Source organism: Motacilla alba, chromosome 6 (genome assembly GCF_015832195.1).
Source record: "Motacilla alba alba isolate MOTALB_02 chromosome 6, Motacilla_alba_V1.0_pri, whole genome shotgun sequence".
Taxonomy (NCBI): Eukaryota; Metazoa; Chordata; class Aves; order Passeriformes; family Motacillidae; genus Motacilla; species Motacilla alba.
Window position 1 is genome coordinate 26440351 of NC_052021.1, and position 21971 is coordinate 26462321.

Below are 21971 nucleotides of genomic sequence, written 5' to 3' on the forward strand. Positions count from 1 at the left end.
AGTTTATTGATTAGTTTATTTATGACAATATTTTTTTATTTTGTATTTTTGTTGAATATTCATCCTAAGACTAGAATGGGGGCAGTTTATTTTACTGAGTACATGTACCTTCACACAGTAATTAGATGCAGAGACCAGTGTGTACAGATGTGTTATAACTGCAACTCAGCATTTGTGGAATGATTAGTACACTGCCGAAAGAAAAAGCCTAAAATCTTATTTTCTTTATGTGAGAAGCAGGCACAAGGGAAGAGTGATTCAAAGGAACACATCAGAATTGAGACAAGCGGGTCTGTGAGTTACTTGCATTTTGATGAACGCATGTTAAATGAGTTTTAAGTTGAATTTTCATCTAGACAGTTTCAGAAACATGTCACCAAGAGTTTGTGCTCTCTAGCCTTATGCAGGTGTTGTGTGTGGTGTGATTGGGTACCTGAGCCTTTGTTGCTCAGGTTTTGCAAGTATCTTGTGTGCATCTTTCACACAGTCAGCAATGTTATAGTCTGGAATCAGATTGGAAAATAACTGACTGCCTGTGGTCACAATTTAGCATTTTAGTATTGATACGATGAGTGAAAACCTGTCTTTGGATGATATCGTTAGACTAAAAGTAGAGAGAACTCTTTACTCTCTTCAGATGGCATTAAACTTGTAGGGGTGGTAGAGACTAATTTTAAATTAATGTTAAATAGCTTTCTAATAGATAACATCTTCATCAGAACTCCTAGATTTTGCAGAAGAAGGATAATGCGCTTTGGTTTGAGCAGGGCAAATAATGATGGACCCTGCTGACTTTGGTAACTTGTGAATTTGATTTTGCCTCCTTCGCTGGCTTGCTTGGTATATCAGGAAGTATTGGTGGCTGAAAAGAAAAATTAAAATACACTAGAAGTCACTTTACTGTTAAACCAGTAAAATTAAGTCAAACTTTGTATTGTGTTTAACTATAGTTTTGTATTTGGAACAGAATAATTACGTGTCATGTTTTGGCTTTGGTAGTTGGTAGCAATGATCAGGAGGGATTCTCTTCTCTTCTGCAGTTCTGCTAAGAGTGGTTGCCCTCCCACCCCCATCACCTTTCTGTTCCCATTCCTGATTTTTCTAGGGCATCAGCCAGAGCATATTGAACATTAGGGATGTAGGGACTGTAGAAGGGAGTTGTTGTCTCTCAGATGATGGTCGGTGACACAAGTTTAAATTTGTACAAACCTACAAGCTTCGATTTAGGAAGAAGGTGCCCCCAGACCAGATGAATAATGACTGTGGGATTTTGTTCATGTTTCCTCTGCAACAAGATCACTGAGATCTCTTTTGGGGTGTCTTCTTGGACCAGTGACTTTGTGCTGTTGCTCTCTGCTTGTGGAGTGCAACTGAAGGTTAAACACTTTATCTGAAGCCTTTCTTTTTACTCTACAGCTATCAGGGGAACCAGTTTGCTTTCTGATAAGAGATTAGATTAAACACACCAACAGCTCCTTTCGCTTAAAAATCTGTTATGCAGTTAAAAAGTTGTCACAGAGTTTGGCTGACATCTGGAAAACTTGTATATAGTAAGTACAAAGTGTGGTACAGGTATCTTCTGACTCAAGGCTATTTTAGATCAGGAGCCACTGTTGAAATATCTGAATGCAGTGTTTAATCTCTGTCCACAACTGCCCATCTCCAGCATGTTTGCTATCTCCCATACAATTTGAAATTTATTTCATATTATCATCTTTGTTATTCTCACTGCAAGATTAATATAATGTGGTGTATTTTAAATTTAATTAATGTATTTTTTTTAAAGAGACATCACTTTTAATTTCTTTAAAAAGTATTATTCATTTTGGCTGTGCTTCTTGCTTTCAGTTAGTTAAAAATGACACTTGGTATCTTTTGTATGCAAACCAGCAATTTTTCTTTGCTAGGAGAAGATCCCTCAGTGAATTAAGCACATGGCACTCTATGAAGTAACATGTGCCCATGTGAAACATGTTCTTTAGTAGGTGACTGCTCATTGCGTGCCAAGTTGAGTCAAATCAAAATCTAAGAATATTTATATAAGTTAGACCATCTGAAATACTTAATAGTGCCATGTGGTTTGTAGCAGGTTCCTGCAATTTTCTCTTGTGTGCTGAAGTTCACATGTATTGTTGATAATGATCTCAGGGAATTTTGATGTGCACAGCTCTTATAAGTCTAATTTGTGTTTTTAACATTATCTGTAGAAGGTTTGTCTGGTGAACAGATTTTAAAATTGATCTGGTGCTTTTGGTTTATTTAAAAGAAAGCAACTGATCCTGATAGCAAATTAGCTTGATAAACTAAGTTTCACATTAATAATGACCTTTCATCTAAGGATAGGGAATTTGAAGGATTATTTTAACTAAGGGAGTGAAAGGAAGAGGTGTGGTAAATCTCATAAGACGAGAGCGTTTATCACTCTGTTTGAAAAGCACTAGTAGAACTTTGAATTAGGAATTTGTATTTCTTTATATTATTCAGCTTACCGGTTTTTTTCCTCTTGATTTTGAAATACTTAAAAAAGAGATGTAGAGACCACTTCAGGTGGTCTTTCTAAAAATATATTGTTTTGTTAGCATTGATTTTCTGTCTTCTCTTTTTTTTTTTTTTTTTTGGAGGGGGGGATTGGGAAACACCTGTTTTGATTATTATTTTTGAAGTACCCTTAAAAAAAGAATTTATTTAAACCATCTCTTTCGCATCCCTTTTGTTGTATCAGTTTAATGTAATATTTCTGGATTTGCATGCTACCAAGGATTTTAAATTCACTTCTGTGTAAATGAAGCAGCTAATCCTGAGAGAGACATAAAGTCACTCCAGTGAAGGGATTATGAATTCTGTGCTTAGGTTGCTTCAACCCTGAGAGCTGGTAACTGCTCATGGGTGTTAATGCTGTGCTGGTGAGAAAATGATCCTGAGACAAGGCATCTGTGAAACCTGAATCCCAAGAGTAGCTGTTTCTGACAGAAGTTGAACTGAAGCAAGTGACTTTTCAGTGACTTGCTTAGGCCTGGTGTGAGTTTAGGGCTTAGTCAGGCTTTGCAATCTTATTTTTAGAAGTACCAGTGAATAAGGCAGTTGAGTTTACAAGGGTTTTCATAACAGGCTCTCTAAGAAAACAAGTTGGAAGGCATCTTGCTTGTTGCTTTTCCTGCTGGTATCTGCTTTTCACTTGTGGTTATCAAACTGTCACGTACATGAACATCTAGTGCAGTGTTTTCTGGGTGGTTACCTGCGAGGGGCTGGTTCAGAGCAGCTGCTGAGGTACGGCTTCAGCGACAAAAGTACAACTGCAGATGGTCCTGGTGACAGTCTGAGCTGATCATGACCAGTTGTTACCCTCCTTGCCTTATTCCTTAGACCTAACCTGACAGCCCATCAGCAGATACCTGGTGCTGTTCCATCTCGGAAAGCAGTAGCTGAGCTGGAAATGATGGAGTTGAGTGCAAGCGCTGTAAAGCAACTCCAAATGCAGGTATCAGCTGGGTGACCCTGAGCTCAGGGACCTGTAAGTGGGATCATTTGATGGTTCAGTGCACCAGGTGTGGTCTTGAGCATCTTGTGACAGTTTCTGTGGTAAAACAGTTTGTCACTTGGTTTTCATGTTAGCCAACTGGCCCCTGGACCATGGAGGCAAGTGTTAACATTGTACTGGTGCATTCCTGTTAAAAAGAAAAGTTAACTTGGACACACTGGGCAGAGGGAAGAGCTGTATCCTGTTTTGTGAAGGTGGATCTTGGATCTGGCTTGTCCAGCGTGTGAAAATAAAAGCTGATGAGGGTTTCACGCTGTGATGCATGCACAGTGAGGTGTGTATATGCACTCCAAGGATGAAAAGATAGCTGAATCTTGTTGACAGAAGACTGAGAGGCTGTAAACAAATTCTGGTTTGAAAGAAGGTGGCTCATGTTGCCTGTATCAGCTGGGCTCAGGACAGTCCTTCCAAGAGCAGTGGGAGAGGTGCTACTGATGCAGCTGCAGCTGAAATCTTACTGGTTTATCCTCAGGAATAATTGTACTTAGTGCCGTGGTGTGTAAAGCAATCATAAGGAATGTGGTACACTCAGGATGTGTTTTCTATTATGCCTTTGTGTACCTTTTCCATGGAGAAGAAAGATAACTAGTAAAGAAACAGTGATAAAGTTCCATTAAGAAATGCTACTTATGATAAGGAGAATTTACTGGGAGCTGCTATTTATGCTTCCTTTCTTCTCATGATAATGTCATGAGGATCACCAACGTGTGTCATTCTCCTCTTTATGGTACATTTTGACTCTCTCTAGTGGCTGCCTTGTTTCATGTTTCTGAAATGCCACATTGCTGGTAGGAAGACAGCCATATACATACAGCCTGTGCTCACAATCTGGAACTGGCACAGCAATGTTGTATTGCTAAGCAACAGTTGGCATCATGCTGTCTACTTCCCTGTTCTTCCTTTTCTCCTGAAAAATCCAGATCAGCATCTAGTGCATGTTTTAGGTAGTGAAAAGAATAATAGGTTTGTATCTTATTTTGTGTGAAGTTTGTTGTTCATTCTTTAGTAAAATATTAAATAACAATTCCGAGAAATACAGTCAGGGTGTGCTTTGTTCATCCCTAGGATGGCAAATCCTAATGATCTTGGAGCTTTGCAATAGAATGGTTTTTGTGTGAAGTGAGGCCAGTTTTTTATTCAGCCAGCAATGCCTGATCTCACAAATACAGCATGAAATAGCTAAGTTATGTACAAATCTGTGTCTTTTTACTAGTGGACTGTAGGATCAGAATAGGTCTTAGTTATTCTCTTTAGTGTGTATATGCATTGCAGGATTTAACAGGAAAAGATGAAGATTTGTGCACTGGAGTGCAGTATTGATATACTTGGATTTTAAATGCCTTTTTCTGATTAAGTGAAGACTTTCTTTGCTGCTTCTATGAAACTTAATTTTATACTTGTTTGGAATCCAGCACTTTAAAAAATAGAAATCAACACCCAATTGAAAATACTATTAGTTAAGCAATGGTGTGTAGCTACCTATTGTGACTTCTGTTTAGTTGTTGATGGTACTAAGAGGAATTTGTTGCCAAGCTTGTCAGATAATTATCAGATATGTACTGAAAACTCATCCTCTTTTTTTCTTGATTTGGCAGATGTAGATGATTTTTGTTCTATATTAAGGGGTTTGTGGGTTTTGGACTTTTTTCAGTTGCAGTTTTATGGGGGAGCTAACTTTTTTGTTTTCTGATCTTTTTTTGCCTTTTTTTTTTGTTTCACTTTCACTGCTCTTGTGAATTCTCTGGTTTAGAAATTACAGCGAAATCATACAACATTCTTTCCAGTTTCGAGTTTTTATTATCTACATTCCCAACTATTTGGTGATGTTGGGGCATTTATTTTGACCATGTTCAAGAAAGAGATATTTTGTTGCTTGCTTTGTTGAAAGTTTGTCTAGCAGACATACTCTCCATTTACTTCTTCCTTTGCTGTGCTCCAGTTTGTATAAGGTTATTGTATAAGTGCACGTGCATAGACACTAATACAGCCTTCACTTAATGAACACTTAGATTGTACATATTAAGACCCCTTCATGTTTTAAAATTACTTCTGGTTATTCATTGTACCATTTGTTAAATTCTGTGTTTCCTTTCTAATATGTTGGCCTGGTACATAAATTTGCAGAACAAAGGTGTTGTGCCATGAGTGGTTGTAAAAGCAAGTGCAAACCAGCAAATGTTTTGCAAGGAAAACTGATTGTGTGAATTAATTGTGTGTTCACAAGCTCCCCTGGTGTGATGTCCAAACCTGCACTGAGACCTTTTCTGATTGTAGGGATGAACCAGAGGTCAGGTTTCTTTGTACAATTTGGCAGTTGGCTTTTCAGTGAAGTTCAGTGCCTTGCTACCTGCAGGAGAGGCTAAATGCCCCAGCACCCTATAGTTCAACATCCTTGAGCGGTTGGTTTTGGTCTTTAGTACTTGTTAGATGATAAAGGTTGGAGCTAAAGGGAGCTTCAAATGGGAAATTTTCAAGCTGCAAGTTTCTCAAGATTTTTATTCCCTGACAGAAAGACATATCAACTGGACCACCAGCCTAGCAATATTCAGAAATATTTTTACATGCACTACTGTCCAGATTTTTGTAGACTTCCTCCAGACTTTTCCTTTAGTATCACCCAAAGACTTGGAAATTCTGGGGTTTTTCCTATCACCTATTAAAGGTTTTCTTGCTGTTGGAGGATGGTAAAGCTGTGTTGTTGTTTTTTTTTTTTTTTTTCCCTGCAGAGGAAATTGTTTTGCCTGGGCCTGAGTTGTATGATGCATACCCAGGTTCTGGTAATATGGCATTGAATAATACTGTCTGTAATTTTAAAAAGTTATTCTGGGACATCTGGAAAAATGATAGTATGTTTTGTTGGTAGATCAGGCTAGAAGGACTTTTACAATAGGACAATAAGCTTTGCTTGCTTATCATATTATGCTGAACTTCAGAATAATGTTTAATATGCACAATCTACTTCTGCATGGTTGACTGCAGCATTGAAAATCTGTAAATGTCCTGTTTTGGGATGATAGCTGCATTTCACTATTTGAAATTTTGAAGTGTAAGGTGAAAGACAACAGAAGAATCAGAAGTCACACCTTATTCTGTGTGTTTGTGTGATTCTCACTGCATATTAACACCTGTTTTCTACCCTAGGAAATCTGTCCAGTCTAAGTCGTCTTGGCCTGAGGTACAATAGGCTGTCAGCAATTCCCAAGTCTTTAGCAAAATGCAGTGAACTTGATGAGCTGAACTTGGAGAACAACAACATTTCTACTTTACCAGAGGTGAGGAGTAGAGGGAGTGGACTGGGGAGGGCATGCTGCTGGAGAGCATCCGTGTTTTGTAAAGGGAGTGGAACAAGGGAAATTATTTCTTGCCTTATCTTGCCTGTTAACTCTGAGGAGTACCCTTTGTTTTAACCTAAAAGTAATGTGAATTATGTCAATTGTGCAAATATTAAGTATATTTAATCATTATGGAAAGACTAATGTCATACAGCTTGAGTCAAAACTGGGAGCAACACATGTGGTTGTATTAGCTGTGCTGTATCTTTAGAAAACCTTAAATAATGAGTTCAGATTCCCACCCTTCAAGCCAGGTAAGTGTTTCTCAGTGTTTCTGCTTCGTGAAGCATTAGTGCCTGGAAGTAATTGGTCAGATGGCAGAAAAAAAATCTGATGTGATTGCTTCTTATTTTGGATATTTTTTCAATTCCTTTAGAACCTTTTAAGATGAAGACTTCATGACACAGCATAAAGTTTATATAGTCTCTTCTGTTTTAATGCTGGTCAAACTGCTTTCCTAAGCTGTCATCCCCACGACTCCAAGTCGTCTAAATTACTAGTATAAAATGAGGTTAAAGGTTATCTAAATATGTATATAGCAAACTATAAATAGACAAAAAAAGCATTTGGAATTAGGCAAAGTATTTACAGTAACAGAGGGCAGTAAGTAACTGATTTTCCTCAGATAAATTTCTGAGCTCATCAATGATAGACTGAAACAGAGGATTTAATAAATGTTCGTGCAAGACTATAATTTAAGAAAATGCTAGAGTGAAAGCCACCAGGCTGCTTTTAGGATGAGAGCTAAGCTAGCCCACCCCACCCAGATGTGTTACAAAAGCAACTGCAGTGTAATTACAAAAAGCTAATGTGAGGGATGATTACTTGCTTTAAAACACGTTCAGTCATAGTACAAACCTCTTTGTAACTGTGCTGCCTTCTTCAGGTATGTTTGCCCACAATATGTTAACACTTAAGTTTGCAGAAGTGTATAGTTTATACTGTAATCTGTTTAAATTAAACATTTTGTGCTATGAGACAAAGAATTGTATTTGTAGAAGAAATTTCTGAATTTCAAAACATAGCTGAAGCTGCTGACACAATGTCTAATAAATATTTTATCTTAAAAGGATGGGCTGGAAGAAGTCAGCACTGCCACAGCTCTCATAGATGTAAAAGCATTGTTCTCTTTGTACTGCCAAAGCTCTCTTGCTTCCCTTCAAATGCATTTAATTACTCTAGACTATTAGAGTGAATTAGCTAACATATTTTAGATATTTTTTTGGTATACAAGCAGCCTTCAAAACCAGCTTTTTGAAATGCCAAGATCCGTCTGAAGCAATAAAGCGAGTTAGAGCTCAGGGACTTCCTAAACCTAGGACTAATATCTGTTAATTAAAGTATAGGTAGAAACAATATTTCCTGACCAAAGATTATACTAATTAATGATTAGTTAGATTAATACTGATTTGAAGATCCATTATTTTATCTGTAGTGGGGAAATGCTTCACTGATATTTGCTGAGATGCCCCCACTGTCTAAAGTTTAGGCAGGGCATGTAGGTAAGTCCCTATTAGATCCTGTTTTATTTACAATAATGTTAATAAACTATTTGTAAAAGTAGCCAGAGCTTTCCTGGTGAAACAGCAAAGCCATGTTCTTCAAGCATTTACAGTGAATATGGAGCTCAGATTGCAATCCAGAAATACTGACATTAGGAATACGGTTGGAGTCATTATCTTGTTACTGCTCATTCCTGATTGCAGATGTTGCATTATTTATGGTATGTAATGCCATGCATAAATCTCCAGTTTCTGTAATACTTAAGCAAATAGGGCTGGATTCAAGTTGGTGTAGTAATAAGCAAAGGTGACACTTCAGCAGTAATTTAGATCTCATTATCCATCTCCATAGTTCCAGCAACGTGCTTGGCACGTAACTAACAGATGAACGGAGGTATGGGCTGCTGGGATTTTGGAATCTAATTAGATTGTCAAAAGAAATGAAACTCTGGATTCAATGGGCAGCCCTTGCTATCCAGTTTACCTACAGGCTTCTTGCTTTTTATTTTTTAAGGGGGGAAAAATAGAGCAGTGACTACTTAGTAATATCTTAGTAAAAGGAAAAAACAATGGAATTTTCCAACCCATCCTGTTCTTTTTCTCTGTCTGATTATCTGAAACGATTATGATATAACTACAAGACACTGACAAGTTGTGATCACAGTATGGATTTTTATGAAGTTACCAAAGATTTGTACTGGAATTATCAAATGCCTCTTTTGGGAGCCATTGTGTGGGGTTGGTATTTCTTTGGGCTCCATTTTGGTGTGGGTGAGTTGCTGGAGCCAAAACAGCTGCTGGGGATGGGATGGATATGCTGCCCCTGTGCTCCTGGAGCAACGTGTCATTAGAAAAATTGCTTTCAGAGGAGAAGAGTTACCAAACCTCCCAAACCTGTGCTTTTAAATGTGGTATGTTTGCTTTTTTTGTATCTGTCAGCATGCAGGGAGGAAGGGGGAAATAAGGTAGTGGCTGATGACTGTGAGCAGAGATTGTTGCTGGTGGAAGTTTTATCAAATTTAACACTGGTTTGTGTGTTGCAACACTTCTTCAGGGGATGGACTTGAGGGGGGAAAACATTTCTAATTAGACCCATAAGGGAAAAGAGATGCATTCAAATAAATCTGTCCTAAGTTCTTGGGTGGTTTTCTTCTTTCTACAGGGTCTTTTATCCAGCCTTGTCAAACTGACTAGTTTAACATTGGCCAGGAACTGCTTCCAGTCCTATCCTGTGGGTGGCCCGTCCCAGTTCTCCACAATCTACTCTCTCAATATGGAGCACAACCGCATCAATAAAATCCCCTTTGGAATTTTCTCTAGAGCTAAAGTATTAAGTAAGCTGAACATGAAGGTGAGGCACAGAAACATGCTACTGTGTAAAATCAATGAGGAGCACTGTTTGCTGCTCCATGAATTCTGGCAGACTTAATAATGTAAGGAATGAATTTATCATGCTGAAGTGGATGCTGCTGCTATCACATATATAAATAATTCTGTATTAGTATAAAATTGTGCTATGAGGCTGTTACTATTTTTCTTTATGTTCTGTTAGTTAAGATTTTGTCACATTTGCTTGAGTTTAAACAATGAAAATAAGAAAGCTGGCTGCAAAGTTCTTGAATACCCGCATGGGACACGAGCATGTAGATTAGCTTATTTCTCCCTCAGACACTGTTACAGTTAACATTATAAGCAGAACTATGTAAAATAATTTTTTTTAATATATTCTTTCAAAACCTAAGTCTAGAGACTTTTGGCTGTAGTTGAAGAGCACAGCAAAAGAACATTTAAGTGTGTTAATACAGTTTAAGTAGGGAAAAAATGATATTTTTCTATTAATAGATTTATTTCAAGAAATGCTTGAGCAGTAGCTAAGCTCAGCTACTGTTTTAGAATACAGTTTGAGACAAATGAATCCTCAATTTGCATTGTCCAGTTTTTTCACATACCCATTTGTAACTTTGCCTGTTTACCACAACTTTGTGTGACCATTTTTTGAAAGATTTTGTGGTGTCTGGTCTAAATCAAATATTTAAAAAATATTTTGAGCAGTAGCATGTTCAGAGTAATTTCAGATGCTTTTATTCTGAGACATTAAAGTATATGAGGTTTTTTTGGTTCTTTTTTTTTGGTTGTGGGCTTGTTGGCTTTTTTCCCCTCAGCAGGGTTTGGGGTGTGGGTTCTGGTGGGATTTTTTAGTGGTGGTGTTTATTCTCTTGATTGGTTTGTTTGGATTTTTTTTTCAAACTCCATATATTTTTAGGATTCAAGCATTTGCTGATAGTGCCTTTGTAAGTTACAGTGAACTTTCTCTTCTTTTTTTGAACTCACCATCCATTGTATTCAGCAGAAATAGGACAAAAAATGTTTTAACCACTGTGTAAGATCTTGAGAATTACGTCCTTCTAATTTTTCCACTTCAGACTAGTAACAGAGAGTCAGTTCTGTAACTCTAGATTGGTACCACTAATATTTGGTGGAATTTGAAAAAAATTGGCCAATTACCAACATTTTGTTCTTCTGATTTCATGATCAACTGTGTTGTTATGAAGTATTTCTGTTAGCGGTTCGTTTAATCTGTCAGATGCCTTCCCGGCTTCTGGCAAGGGCAGACCCTAAATGTTTGATATGTTAAATCACAGGACAATCAGCTGACGTCTCTCCCCTTGGATTTCGGGACTTGGACAAGCATGGTAGAACTGAACTTAGCGACTAACCAGCTCACAAAAATCCCTGAGGATGTCTCTGGGCTTGTTTCTCTTGAGGTGAGAAGAGTATAAGTTAACAGCTAAGTGAATACTTGCAAAATATGGATTCTCTACTTCAGGTTTAAGTAATATTACTGTTGGGTTAAATGAAGCTAAATAAATATGTGTATCTGTGCTGTTTCATCCTCTGTTGCATCTGTTTGTGGCTGTTGTCAGCAGCTTTTGAATGTTCTTTAGGCTCTTGGTGAGTGTGCACAAACCACTATGTACAACTGTATTTTTAGCCAGGTAAAAAGAAAATTTTTTCTCAGCAGGAATAAGTGTTGTAAATGCAGTGTTGCTGAACTTGATTCAATTCCTGGAGACCAGCATGGAAGCAGCAGGGATCAGAAAAGCATAATGAAATTTTGACAGCCTGGGGTGGCTTGAGTGTAGCTCTGTGAACCTTGTAGGCAGCCAGGTGGGAATTCCCAGGCTTTGAGGGGGAAGAACTCACAGGTTAAAAGCATGAACTAAACCTGCTCTGTCCCCTCATCCTGTTTCTCAGGGTACCATCAGCAGAGACAAATTATTGCCTTGGAGGGACAGAAAGACAGAGGTACTTGTTTGGGCAGTTGAGGGGACTTTGTAGGCTCTCTGAGTTGCTGGGAAAAGTCTGTTAAAGAACTATAACAAATGGCATATTTGAAATTGCAAATTTCTAATGTGACTTCTTCTGTGAATATTTAATTATTCCTGTAGTGTGGGGCTAAAATTATGACAGAGTAATAGTTACTTAATAGGCCAGTTCCCTTTTAAGTGAAGGCTGTGGTTGATGTGATTGGGAAATTAGTAACCTCTAACAACTGGGTTTGCTGGTGGTCTGTCAGCTGCTGAAGCTGGAGAGCTGCTTGGTTTGCTGACCTGTTACCACTGTGTTTCTCTGTAATTAAAAAATCAAACACAAAGGGCTGTTTGGGTGGTGTTTACACAAAAGTGAAGGTTCCCACAGCAGTGCTAAGTCAGCTGCATTGCACGTAGGTAATATTGTCTGTTTCTGCCTTTGTTTCTTGATAGGTGATTAAAACATTACTGTTCTCACTGCTCCCTGCATGTGTAGTGCATAAAGGATGGTCGCTGAAATGCTGCTTGTGCTAATCCTCAGGCATTGGCTTTTTTTTCACTTTGATTTTCACTTTGATTCTCACCATGCCTTTGTTTTGTTCCTGCCTGTGGTGTTTTCCTGTTCCATGAAGCCAGTGAGAGTTGGGATATTGGTAGAAGACAGGCACTTTCAACCTTGGCTGGTTGTGTGTGGCTGTCACGAGGGTCCACGCTGGCTGCTCTTTCACATCCTCATGTTTCAATGTGCCTCCTTAAAGAGCTAGATAATAGCATTGTTTAATCAGTAATTAATTACCTGACTACTCACAGTGCTGTTATGAGGCTTGATTACTTCCAAGAACTGCAGGAAGTTTCTCTGGAGAAAAAATGGTGTGTTAGTATAACCCCTGTTAACTTGCCTGTGAAATAATGAATAACTGTTAACTCTGCTAACCCTGCAAATAAGGATACACTTCTTGAACCTGGGGCATTTATAATTCAACTCAGAAAGGAAGAGAAAAACAAGAGGACATCACTGTAGTAGGTGTGGGGTGTGATGGCAGCCCATTTTGGAAAGCCAGTGCTCTGCTTAGGTGCTCCCATCTGTGTGTTTATTTGCTGCTGCTCCTAACCAAAGGGACACAGGGAGAAGAGTAAGTACTAAGCTTTTTAAGGAGGATTTGGCAAGCACAGCAAATAATGTAAAACATGATTATGAGATGGCTATAAGGAAGCATAACAAAATGATGGGTAAATTCAGGAAGAAATTGTTTTTCTTTGGTTATTTGAAGAAATATGGGTTCTATTGTTTTTGCTTTACATTTGTTATTACGTATAATAATATTTGAAAGAAGTATATCCTAAATGTATGTATTTGTATCATTCAAGACTTGAAAAAAATTATGTTAAATCACTGACTTGTTTTATTTTTTAAAAATGTTCAACTACTTCCTTAATGTAAATGTCGGCTTATATTGGACTTCATTACTTGAAAATATATATAAAAAAGGTATTTTAATCTGTTATTTACTTATTTTGTTGCTGAAATTCTGTATTTGGTGTTTCTTTTTTAAGGTTCTTATATTGTCAAACAATCTCCTAAAGAAACTTCCCCATGGAATTGGAAATTTACGGAAACTCCGAGAGTTAGATCTAGAGGAAAACAAACTGGAATCCTTGCCAAATGAAATAGCTTACCTCAAGGATCTGCAGGTGAAACAATAATTGGTCAAGATAAGCATCTTACATCCTTTATTTACGCCATGCTGATTTAATTGCAGCTTTTTGGATGAGTGGAAACTATTTGAGACTGGACATAGAAACAAAAGTTAAGAGTCTTGTGCAACTTCACCCACAATTAGTGCCCATTAACTGTTCCCCAGCTTTATTAGTTAATACTGAATAAAAAATGTGTGAAGGTTTTAACTGTTGTACCATGGGCGTGATACCACCCTAGGAATTATTTCAGTCATGCTCATGAAAGCTTCTATGTTTAGGCATGTGTTTTATTAGGCACCTTTTTATTTTTACCTTCAGTGATGCTTGATAGAGATTTGAAATGTTGATGAATGGTTGAAATTTTTCTTGTTCAAATTCAGGAGAGTAGAACCCATTCATTTGTCAACCACATATCTTGTTACTTGATGTCAAAAAATCATTAATTTAATTTGTAAAAATGTGTTTTTCCCTTAGAAATTGGTTCTGACTAACAATCAGCTGACCACCCTTCCAAGAGGAATCGGTCACCTTACCAATCTGACGCACCTTGGGCTTGGAGAGAACCTTCTCACACACCTTCCTGAGGAAATTGGTAAGATCCTGTTGTCTGCTTTGATGCAGTGTGTCTGGGCAAAGCACATATCATAGCCAGCTATTTTGCCCATCAGTAAAAGCCACAAAATTAATTTGAAACTTCTAGATATGTGCAGCCTGATGTGAAGGATGTGCCACAGGAACAGCACTAGAGTGATGTGCAGATGAAGAAGGCATGGTTTGTCTCTCGCATCATCTTTGGTGAGGAGCCGTTACAGCTGCTCATCTTAAATGTGCCTCAAAGTGAGAAAAACCTAGAATAATCTAAACCCAGAGCTTTGTAAATTATAAGCTAGTGAAGAGAGTTTGGATGCTGTGGAAATTGTGGAATTAAAATCAGTAAGAACATTTTAAATACCATTGTAGGAGTACTGTTTGGTTATTAAAGCTGGTTCTCTTCACAGATGCGAGAATAGTTACTTATTGTCAGGTGTGACTGTTCCATGTGTCATGCTATCAACTGTTTCCTTCTATAGCTTCTACTTTTGGTTGGTTTACTATGCCATGAGTCCTGCCTACTGCTTTCTCTTGAGAAAGATTAAATAGTCTTTTAGGTTATAGGAGATGTTTATGGTGTATAAGATTGGAAAGTGGGGAAGTTTTTGGGGAGGACTTCTATGGTTTTTGAAAGGAGGAATGGAAGTCTTAAGAAGAAATTACTCTGTTTTCCTGCTTCTGGTTAACCCGTATTGCAGTATTTGTAGAGGCAAACTGTAAAATTTTAAGTCAGGAAAAAATTTTCACACTTGTTAGTTCCATTTAATAAACTAATCTTTCTGTGCAGAGAAGTCACAGTCTTCTGCTTTTTTACTGTGACTTTTACTGTGACACATGACAGTTATGGCTTCAGGTCTTTAATATATGGCTTCTAATTACATAAAAAGGAATGACAGATATTTTTAAAGAGAGACTAGATCCTGTATGGCATAAGTATTTCCTAGGTCCTTTTGACTAGATAGCTGCACTTGCACAGCTCATGAATGGCTGTGGTGAATTCCCTTTCAGTTTTCTTATTCTCTATATTTGCTGTTAATTTATTATCTAAAGGAGATGCCCCAATGGATATTTTTACAGGGAAATTAAAGCAAATAGGTTCTTGCTTAGGTACTGGTGAACAGAACTTGCTCTGTTTGAGAACAGGAGTCTCACTGACTCAAGGTTCTGTATAGGAAAGAGTCTTCAAGTGGACTCAGAGCCTCTGTCTAAAAGTTAGAAACGGCATGAATCAAAAAGGTACTACTACTACTACTTACTATTTTATTTTAACCAGGTACACTGGAGAATCTGGAAGAACTGTATTTGAATGACAACCCCAATCTGCACAGCCTTCCCTTTGAGCTGGCTCTTTGCAGCAAACTGTCAATAATGAGTATTGAGAACTGCCCACTCAGCCACCTTCCACCTCAGATTGTTGCAGGAGGACCCTCCTTCATCATTCAGTTCCTAAAAATGCAGGGACCATATCGTGCCATGGTCTGATGCTCATCGACTTGTCCAATACACTGTACAAAATACAAACTGCATTAATGTTGTAATTGTCTGTATATGTATATATAATATAATATATGTGGTTTATATTATATTATATATATATAAATATATAAATAATATAAAAAGGCAAATTTAAGACTGCATTATGTGTTTCTGCTAATAGAGGAATCATAGCCATTTAGATTTTTTTTTTTTTAATTCTGTAAAAATGCTTGTCTAAGTTTTCTTTGCTGAACTTGATGGAAGTTGTCTGAATAATCTGAAAATGCCAGTTCATTTAAAGCAATTGCCAATGAACTCAAAGTTTAAATTTAAGGGACAAAACCAGTTTTACTTAGATTTACTTTCAGTTAAGAGAAATGTATAACCTTTATATAATGAACTTTTCTGTTTTCCTCCCCCCTTTTTTTTTTTTTTTTGTGTCAAAACCCAAAAGGGTCACGTCCCCTGAGGTTGGTATTTTCTTTTAACTTATTTTGAGATTTGAAGCAAATGGTGTTTTTATATTGTTTACAGTCAGAGTAAATCACTGGAGTTTGTTTTATTCTGATTTGCTCTGTTTTAATCAATCATATCTAGAGTTTATATGCCTCTGCTGATGAATTTTTATCAACCAGTTTGTATACTAAAAACATACTCATCAGAACAACTGGCAGGTGAAAAGGATGCAGTCAAAACAAAAAGAAAAGAAAAAAAAAAAAGCTTGAATTCCTTTAAGTCTTGCTTCCCTGAGTTATCAGTTGCAGGCATAACATATCTGAACTGAGCCTTTTGCGGTTGGTCTTTTCTAGCACAAGTAAACCTTTTCAGATTGGTAAAAATGTGGCGTATCCTCAGTGAAGAGCGGTTTTCATTGTGTGAAGTAACAAGTCCATGAGGTCTAACAGTACAGTTAAGTGACAAGGAAATAATATATATGTACATTTTTATTACAATGTTGAGTCATAAACTACAACAGGCAATTTTAAGGATTCCTTATAGACCTTGTACAATAAATGAATGTGTCTTACTTTTAAACACTGCAATATATGTAAGTTTTAAGGTTGGTTAACAATGTACTATGGTTTTATATCTTGACTTGCCTTGTACCTCCTTCCATTATGGAACTTCTGTGTCCAAGCACAATATCTTCACACTGTGCTGTTTTGCTGCTGAACTAAATGCACTTTTCCCCACAGCTGGGGCACTTGCTTCAAAATATTCAGTTCAGTATCCTGATTATTCTTTTTTAACTTCATCCTATCTGTTTCAGTATTAAACTGATCTGTTAAAAAAGAGGCACCTTTTTCATTTGTGCAGATGTTGGTAGCTCAAGAGAAACACTGTAAGTAGTGGACATTCAGTTTTATCATGAATTTCTTGGCTGTTTAGAAGGCAGAAGATGCTTCAGGGAGATTTTCACTATTGCTGCACTTGCAGTTGTCCTTTTTCAGGAGGGTAAGAACTCGAGGCAGTCACATTCCATGGTTACCCAAGAACTCTGTTTATAATCACTGGAATTGCTGCTGGGGTAGTGTGACTTACAGGGCTTGTACCTTTTGCACAAAATCAAATCAATGGATGCCATGGGAAATCTGTTTCACATGCAGAAGTTTGGGAATATTATTTCTGGCTTTCAGGCGTGCTTATTTAGACATATTTCCTCGATCTACTTGCATTTTGTTTTGTTGTGTGTCTTTTCATTAACAAGGAGTAAGTTTTAAATGGAAGGCAGGTGGAGATATAAAACCTTAGAGGGCTTAAACATGCTGTAAAACTATTGTAGATGTCACTGGATTTTAATAAGTAGTGTTCTATTCTTTCTCACACACTCTGTCGTTCCCCCCCTTCCCATTTTTTTTTACATCTACTGTAGCTTTTCAGTTTAGACTTTAGTTTATAATAGGCTAGTTCCTTACAGTTCTGCCTGAGTTGATCTTTCTCAGCACTAAGGTGTTAAAATATGAAGATGCTGAAATGCTTAGTATCAAGACTGTAATTGAAATTCTGAATATACTGCAAAGTCCGTGTTTGTGCCCTCGGGTCCCATGGGGGGAAGCTGGTTTGGTTAATATGGTTCCTTAAAGCAAAAGTGGCGACCCCTTGTGTTTCCAAACGTCTTGGTCTCATTCCCTCCCTGCTCCTCAATCCCGTTTTTATAAGAGTTCAAGGGATTGAATTTGTTTAGATTGTAAATATGTTGATTATTCACCTTGCTAAGGTACATGGTTAATGACTGTATGATTGGAGCTGACCCTCTCGCCCATAAATTCCTGTGGAGAAGTTGGCTACCGAAATAGTGCTCGTTACACTCACTTAAAAACAAGCTATTCTTTTCAGTACACTTATAGGAATAAATAAAGCTATGTTTCAATTCATTACTATATTAAAAACAGGATTTTTTTTTCAAACTATCTTTGTACTAGTATGGTTGTTGCAATGCCAGATAATCCTGAGCTCTGTTTTAGGAGTTTAATTTTATACACTTTGAGGTGAATGCTTATTTTTTCAGTGTCTCAAGGGACATTTGAATAAGAGCAGTGTGAGAAAAGTTCTGGTGCAGGAGAAATCAAGTCAGAAGAATCTGAAAAGTTCTGATTGGGAATACATTCATATAAATCCATTTATGTACAATACATGGATTTATATGCAGATCTATACATAGATCCATATAAATCCAGCCATTTTGATAATTCAAAATAGTCTTACCTCCTGAAATAACAGACTTTTGCATTTCCCAGGATGCTGGATTGTTAACTAGTGTAGATTCTAGATGGTTTTATTGCCTGGTGACATTCATTTGAACACACATAATGGCTTACACGTGTTTAAGAATTTTATTTTCCCATATCAGATGAAGTATAAATGGGAAGAACTTCATTCTGACAACTGTATGTATACATAAATACAAAAATGTATTTGTGTATCTATACATGTATGAAAGCATAGACAAGGTGGAGAAATAAATTATTTACAGCATTTTTAAAAATAAGATTGAGAAAAAAGTGATTCCCAGATACTTGTATTAAATGTTTATTCTCCTTGCTATACAGGGGGAAATAATTTAGAACCGTTATTAAAAGATATGACAGTCTTTACTTTGGGTGAAAATCATGACCTTGATTACCTGGCCATAGCCAAAATATCAATTTTTTAATGTGTCTGTGCCTGTAGACATACATGCTCATGACCCAGAGACACTATCCTGAATCATGCCTTGATTTAACAAGCTAAATGGTTACAGACTAGGTAACATCATGGAAGCCTGAAAAGTTATAAAGCAGATCAGAGATTTGCTAAACCACGAAAAGAAGGAACAGTTGCTGTTGTGACTCACATTGGTCACATATTGCATTTTCATTTACTAAATAGGAATTTTTTGGATAATTCTTTGCAAAAGTTTTTTATGCTGTCCCATATTCAAGCTTGTCACTGGTGTAAGTGCAGTGGAAATGCTGCTTGTTAAGTTGGGTTACAAAGTTGTATAATTGGGACTTTCCATTTTGACCTTCATGCACCCTTTTTAGAAGGATTTTGATTGTAGAATATTCACTTCAGTGCCTCTCTTTGATTCAGTATTTTTAGGAACCTGCATGTTTAGACATCTTGAAGGTTGTGTTTGCTCATGATTTAGACAATTGGTACTTGGATTTTCTCTCTGGTTAGTGCTTAAACCCATTGTGTCACCTGGAAGTCAAGAGTCATCTTCAATCCTTGGAGTTTGAGAAATCTCTTTTATTTAATAATTAGATAGCTTTGAGAGGTTATTTTTTTCTCCCTTTTTTTTTAACCCAAAAATAAATTAAACTTCTAAATCAGTACAAATCCATATCAGGACACTTTTCATATCTGGATGCAACGAAGAATTTTCCTGTCAGTGTCACACCTCAGCTCTGTCAAAAGAAATGCCAAAATAGCTTCTAGTTAGAAACGTGCAGTTGGTGGTAATTTGCACAACACAAACTTCAAGACACAGTAAGGATGATTACAAACAAATTATAGGATCTAAAAATGGGTTTGTTTTCTCATTAGCAAATATCAAAAAATTATGTTTATTATTATTCTGATTTAGATCTTAACCAGGACTGCACAGGACCTTTGCTGTGGAAAAATATCAGACCACACTAATTTTGTGGTTAAAAGCTAAGTGAGAGTGTAAACAGTCTACAAAAATGTACTTTTAATCTGAATTATTGTAATGTTGTTATGTCTATATAAAAGATTGCCTTGCTTTTTTATAAGAGTCATTCTGTATCAATGCATTCATTATAAATAGTATATTTGTAAATAAGCTGCCACTGAGTCTTTTCAAAGTTTTCTAGTATTTCTAGTTTGACATTAACTTGGATGTAAGTCTACTTTTGTAGCACCTCTAATTATTAAGAACTGTGTTCTCATGATATACATATCACTCTTCAAAAGATCTCAAAATACAGATTTTCATGTAGAGCAATTACAGGAAACTTCAAAAGTTGGGTGATAGTAACTTCTTTACTCTGAGTCATGTAGACTCGAGACCTTCTGTACAGCAAATATTGGTAAAAATTTTAATATTCATTTTGTTATGTTTTAGTAGGGCATGTAGTAAAAAAATCCCACAGCTTTCTCTCTGATGGGGAAAATAAATCTTGGATTTTAGTGCAAAATGCATTTCAGCAACAACAAAATTAAAGTAGGTATAGAATTGCAATGCCTAAAAGACAGACACCAGCATTTAATCTTCAGGTTTAATAAAAGACAGTATTGCCAAGCTGCCATGGCACTGATTAAACTGATATCCAGCTCTGTCAAGCTCATTGCACAGACTGCTTCAAGAAAGTCATGCTTACATTGTGCCCTACAAACAAACAAGCAAACTAAAATCCAGTATCCTTGGAAGTCAGAATAGAAAGCCCTCAGGAGTTTGGACATGAGGAAAGAGGCAGAGGACTATAGCTAGTTGCTTAAAAAAGCTGGAACCAGCTCTCCTAGTGTGCATGTGCAGCAGTCACTCGTGCAATAATGAGTGCTTCTGTCACTTCATCAGGTTGCTGCTGATTAAAATCAGTAGAGGGTCTGATCAAAATACCTAAATTTTGGTCTTTGAGGTGAGTCAGTCCCTGGAACCGTAAGTGATCCGACAGTCTGAAAACAAGCCAGTCTCCTCACCAGCATGGCACTCCCGTGCTGTGATGTTGGACCACCTGCCACCCCCCTGTCTGACAGGGCTGTGCAGATCAGGATGTGCAGCTCCTCTGCTGTACTGCTGCAGACCTCACCAACCACTGCTGGAAGGGCTTGCAGAAAGGAAACAGCGTCTGCATCGCTGCGTTTAGTAGCCTTGATAGATGAAGCAAATTCACAGAAGAAACTTTATTTTTCCTTTTTCTTTTCTTCTTTTTTTAATTTTACATCTCTGTGTATTTCTGGCCTCTGCAACATCCTGTGTCTAATAATCCTACAATATAATTATGTGCTGGGTGAAAAAGTACTTCCTTTTGTTTGTTTCAAACCATGCCACTTTATTTCATTTGGTAACTCCTACTTCTTGTAGAACTAGAAATTTATGAACAGGTTTTTTTCCTGTTCATGTGCTTTTTACCACTCATGAAGGTTTTGGGTTTATGTCTTATGTTGCTAAAGACAAACCAAGACAGTTTGTTTTCATAAATGGCAGCATTTTTTCTCCAAGTCATGGAGTTCTAGTTTTTTAGCTTCTCTTTAAAGTAAACCTTCTCTTCTCTGATAATTCCTGCTGCCGTTCTTTGTGGTTTTCTAGTCCCAGCTCTGAGTCTCATGGCCTTTAGCAACCTCTTTTGTTCTTTGTGTACTCCTACTTTGTGAAATAAAAGTACAGTTCTGTTATAAAAATTAAAGTTGAGTGGCTGATAAAGTTTAGTGCTAAGGTCTGGTGAGGAATAATCCCACTAGGCAAGGATCAGGTTGGGATTTATACTTCAAATGCAGGCCACCCTCTGCTGTAATTAATTGTTTCCTCTGATTAGCTATAACTGTCTTCCATCATCTCTTGCAACTAGGTATAAAAACCAGAATTAATATGAAATTTTTCATAGTGTGCTGATTTAAATAATGCCAGGGTTTAGAATACTCTCTTCATGCTAGTAAGAGTTCATTGTTTTGGAAGATGTGACTTTTGGATATTTCAGCTGACCTTTTTAAACTGTCAAAGCCCAACATTTCCTGAAAATACCGAGAAATTTCTGATATTACTTTTTCTTTTTTTTTGAAAGAGAAATTGGAGCCTGCCCTGGTTGGGTTTTATTTTCTTCCTTGAAGTCTTTGTAGAAAGCTACATAAGAAATTCACATAGTTTAAAAAGAGAGAAGAAAAGGAATCTTCCCTGACCCTTCCATGACAGGGAGCATCCTGCCAACAACTGGTGTCAGCCAGAGCTTGGCAGCCACCTGGACTGGGGGGAACTTTCTGGTTTTGACTGCTTTTTGTTCAGATGGATGAATTGAGCACCCCCAGATGAGCCTGGCCTCAAGAACCATGCTATGTGGCTCTAATTGAATGAAAAGTGAAG

General features: G+C 37.2%; 1 protein-coding gene across 4 annotated transcripts in view; it reads left to right on the forward strand.

Moving 5' to 3' along the window:
• SHOC2 (SHOC2 leucine rich repeat scaffold protein) overlaps nt 1-19683 on the forward strand; it is a 63399-nt gene extending 43716 nt beyond the window's left edge. For all 4 annotated transcript variants that reach the window (XM_038140420.1, XM_038140419.1, XM_038140421.1 and 1 more), the window contains 6 exons: nt 6680-6810; nt 9535-9723; nt 11015-11137; nt 13238-13375; nt 13856-13973; nt 15246-19683. In XM_038140420.1, the coding sequence (XP_037996348.1) occupies nt 6680-6810; nt 9535-9723; nt 11015-11137; nt 13238-13375; nt 13856-13973; nt 15246-15454 (908 nt within the window). In that variant the 3' untranslated portion in view covers nt 15455-19683. The remainder of the gene's footprint in view (nt 1-6679; nt 6811-9534; nt 9724-11014; nt 11138-13237; nt 13376-13855; nt 13974-15245) is intronic.
• The last annotated feature ends 2288 nt before the right edge of the window (nt 19684-21971 follow it).